At 44.0% G+C, this 5000-nt stretch overlaps 1 protein-coding gene across 4 annotated transcripts in view; it reads right to left on the minus strand.

Annotated features, from left to right (window-relative positions):
• The window catches only part of LOC149984307 (F-actin-uncapping protein LRRC16A-like), a 198660-nt gene that overhangs the window by 23326 nt on the left and 170334 nt on the right, over window positions 1-5000 (minus strand). For all 4 annotated transcript variants that reach the window (XM_090219905.1, XM_090219918.1, XM_090219902.1 and 1 more), the window contains exons 27-29: window positions 3262-3437; window positions 1959-2046; window positions 603-743 (exon numbers count right to left, since the gene is read on the minus strand). In XM_090219905.1, the coding sequence (XP_090076031.1) occupies window positions 603-743; window positions 1959-2046; window positions 3262-3437 (405 nt within the window). The remainder of the gene's footprint in view (window positions 1-602; window positions 744-1958; window positions 2047-3261; window positions 3438-5000) is intronic.

Here is a 5000-nt window from a genome sequence, read left to right on the forward strand (position 1 = left end):
AATGAATCAACCTCCCTACAGTATCTTACCATCCTACCATAATGAATCAACCTCCCTACAGTATCTTACCATCCTACCATAATGAATCAACCTCCCTACAGTATCTTACCATCCTCCCATAATGAATCAACCTCCCTACAGTATCTTACCATCCTACCACAATGAATTAACCTCCCTATCTTACCATTTTCCCATAATGAATCAACCTCCCTACAGTATCTTACCATCCTACCATAATGAATCAACCTCCCTACAGTATCTTACCATTTTACCATAATGAATCAACCTCCCTATCTTACCATCTTACCATAATGAATTAACCTCCCTATCCTACTATTTTACCATGGCCAGTAGGCACAGCATGAGGAACTGCTAATTCATTACAGTTAGATAGAACCAGTTAACCTTAATGGTAGATTAAGGATTGTGGCTTTTCAGGACGATAACCAGACATGAGCCAAGGTTAGCTCATCTCCCTGTAACACTCAGTCTGAGATTAGACATGTCTGGAACCCCAAATGAGTGAGGAACCCACGACAGGAAACAGAATGAACAGGAGCCTGGCCCTCACACAAAACATATGGTCGTGTAGTGTAGTGTACCATGCATGTCTCCAGGTCCTCCAGCCTTTCTGCCTCATTCAGCTCCGTGGTGGCCCGTTTAGGAGCCCTCTCCTCGGGTACGTCCAGGTCCACAGACTCCCGCTGGACCAGAGGACGCTCCTTCCTCACCAGGTGGTCAGCCTAGGGGGGAGCAAGACATAATGACTATTACACTACTGTTACTATAGTCACTATTACTGTTACTATAGTAACTATTACTATGTTCACTATTACTGTTACTATGTTCACTATTACTGTTACTACAGTAACAATTACTATGTTCACTATTACTGTTACTATGTTCACTATTACTGTTACTATAGTAACAATTACTATGTTCACTATTACTGTTACTGTGTTCACTATTACTGTTACTATAGTAACAATTACTATGTTCACTATTACTGTTACTATGTTCACTATTACTGTTACTATAGTAACAATTACTATGTTCACTATTACTGTTACTATGGTCACTATTACTATGTTCACTATTACTGTTACTATAGTCACTATTACTGTTACTATAGTCATTATTACTATGTTCACTATTACCGTTACTATGGTCACTATTACTGTTACTATGTTCACTATTAATGTTACTATAGTCACTATTACTATGTTCACTATTACTGTTACTATGGTCACTATTACTGTGCTCACTATTACCGTTACTATGGTCACTATTGCTGTTACTATGGTCACTATTACTATGTTCACTATTACCGTTACTATGGTCACTATTACTGTTACTATAGTCACTATTACTGTTACTATAGTCACTATTACTGTTACTATGGTCACTATTACTATGGTCACTATTACTGTGCTCACTATTACCATTACTATGGTCACTATTGCTGTTACTATGGTCACTATTACTATGTTCACTATTACCGTTACTATGGTCACTATTACTGTTACTATAGTCACTATTACTGTTACTATAGTCACTATTACTGTTACTATGGTCACTATTACTATGGTCACTATTACTGTTACTATAGTCACAATTACTGTTACTATGTTCACTATTACTGTTACTATGGTCACTATTACTGTTACTATGTTCACTATCACTGTTACTATGGTCACTATTACTGTTACTATGGTCATTATTACTGTGTATTATTATATATGACCTATATGATCATACACCTGTACTAGTGAACCAGTGACTGACTCAGTATGAATCATAGAATTCATGTTAGAATTTCACAGAATATTCAAGCTAATGTGTTGTCATGGTTATCATGCGTGTTGATATGTTGCCATGGTTACCACGGGTGGTGTCGTGTTGTCATGGTTACCGTGAGTAGTGATTGCACTGTATCTCCAGGCATGATTAAGACTCACCAGTGTGTGCTGAGAGCCAGACAGGGCTTCTAGGATCTCATCTACGATACGGTCTGAGAGGAAGGAAGCCAGGCTCAGCTTTACCTCACTAGGAGAGAAACAGAGAGGGGAAGAGGTGAAAACAGATTGATGAAGAGGAGAGAAACAGAGAGGGGAAGAGGTGAAAACAGAGGGATGAAGAGGAGAGAAACAGAAGGGGGAAGAGGAGAAAACAGAGGGATGAAGAGGAGAGAAACAAAAGGGGGAAGAGGAGAGAAACATATGGATGAAGAGGAGAGAAACAGGGATGAAGAGGACAGAAACAGATTGATGAAGAGGACAGAAACAGATTGATGAAGAGGAGAGAAACAGAGAGATGAAGTCAGAAAGAGGAGAGAGGCTTCATTCATTCCCACTTCACAGGGTCAACACTGAGGCAAGGCTGTGTGGGCCATCAGACCAGCAGGCTGTGAACAACCCCCATGCGTTCTAAATGATAGTGTGAATCTACACTAGAAGGATAGACACCTGCACACTGTCTACAGGACCAATAAGTGGGAATCTAACAATCAGGGCCACTGCTATGACCTTAACACAGACAGTGACAGAGGACACAGACAGTGACAGAGGACACAGACAGGGACAGAGGACACAGACAGTGACAGCGGACACAGGCAGTGACAGAGGACACAGGCAGTGACAGAGGACACAGACAGTGACAGAGGACACAGACAGTGACAGAGGACACAGACAGTGACAGAGGACACAGGCAGTGACAGAGGACACAGGCAGTGACAGAGGACACAGACAGTGACAGAGGACACAGACAGGGACAGAGGACACAGACAGTGACAGAGGACACAGGCAGTGACAGAGGACACAGACAGTGACAGAGGACACAGACAGTGACAGAGGACACAGACAGTGACAGAGGACACAGACAGTGACAGAAGACACAGACAGTGACAGAGGACACAGACAGTGACAGAGGACACAGACAGTGACAGAGGACACAGACAGTGACAGAGGACACAGACAGTGACAGAGGACACAGACAGAGACAGAGGACACAGACAGACACGTCACCTCTGTAGATATCACAATATAAAAACAATACACCAGGATTCTGCTTCTCAATGTACTCAGGCTTGTCAGCCAGAGGTCATAGTTCATTCAGCCAAGAGAACAAGGACATGGAGGTTAGTGATTTCAGGACAACAGCAAAAATAATGTTGAGGTTTTTTTTGTCAACGTTGGAAAATCTGGACATCATTAGTGTGGAGTGAAGTCTTGTCATATAAACACGATACAACTCTAGTCTCACCTGATCTTGTTGATGATGTCGACTCCAGACTGTTCCAGCAGGGTGTTCTTGACGAAGCTACGGGGAACCACCATCTTAGCTGTGCTGGCTTTGATCAGGTCCTGACGAAGGTTAGTCTTCCTCATCACATGGGGACAGAGACCCTCCGCAGCATCCACCATGGACTCCAACAGACCCTGGAAAGATGAGCTATAAGACATCACATCTAGACATCCACCATGGACTCCATCACATCAAGACATCCACCACGGACTCCATCACATCTAGACATCCACCACGGACTCCATCACATCTAGACATCCACCACGGACTCCATCACATCTAGACATCCACCACGGACTCCATCACATCTAGACATCCACCACGGACTCCAACAGACCCTGTAAAGATGAGCTATAACACATCACATCTAGACATCCACCACGGACTCCATCACATCTAGACATCCACCACGAACTCCATCACATCTAGACATCCACCATGGACTCCATCACATCTAGACATCCACCACGGACTCCATCACATCTAGACATCCACCACGGACTCCAACAGACCCTATAAAGATGAGCTATAACACATCACATCTAGACATCCACCATGGACTCCATCACATCTAGACATCCACCACGGACTCCATCACATCTAGACATCCACCACGGACTCCATCACATCAAGACATCCACCATGGACTCCATCACATCTAAACATCCACCACGGACTCCATCACATCTAGACATCCACCACGGACTCCATCACATCAAGACATCCACCATGGACTCCATCACATCTAGACATCCACCACGGACTCCATCACATCTAGACATCCACCACGGACTCCATCACATCTAGACAACCACCACGGACTCCATCACATCTAGACAACCACCATGGACTCCATCACATCTAGACATCCACCACGGACTCCATCACATCTAGACATCCACCATGGACTCCATCACATCTAGACATCCACCACGGACTCCATCACATCTAGACATCCACCACGGACTCCAACACATCTAGACATCCACCACGGACTCCAACAGACTGATGGAGGAAATACATCACAATCAGGAGTCCTAATCTCTACATCCACCACAGACTCTGACAGGGATCAAATAGATTATCAGACATCACCACCAACACTAGAAATAACATAACAAGGTACTGGTTATAACAGGAACAACTGATATAACATAATGTGTGTGTATCTGTGTGTACAGTATGTGTGTATGTGTATGTGTCTGTGTCTGTGTATGTGTCTGTGTATGTGTATGTGTCTGTGTCTGTGTCTGTGTCTGTGTATGTGTCTGTGTATGTGTCTGTGTCTGTGTATGTCTGTCTGTGTGTGTCTAGACATCCACCACGGACTCCATCACATCTAGACATCCACCACGGACTCCATCACATCTAGACATCCACCACGGACTCCATCACATCAAGACATCCACCATGGACTCCATCACATCTAGACATCCACCACGGTCTCCATCACATCTAGACATCCACCACGGACTCCAACAGACCCTGGAAAGATGAGCTATAACACATCACATCTAGACAACCACCATGGACTCCATCACATCTAGACATCCACCATGGACTCCATCGCATCTAGACATCCATAACGGACTCCATCACATCTAGACAACCATCACGGACTCCATCACATCTAGACATCCACCACGGACTCCATCACATCAAGACATCCACCATGGACTCCATCACATCTAGACATC

The sequence above is a fragment of the Oncorhynchus mykiss genome, chromosome 3 (assembly GCF_057628025.1).
Source record: "Oncorhynchus mykiss isolate SJ-2025 chromosome 3, ASM5762802v1, whole genome shotgun sequence".
Taxonomy (NCBI): Eukaryota; Metazoa; Chordata; class Actinopteri; order Salmoniformes; family Salmonidae; genus Oncorhynchus; species Oncorhynchus mykiss.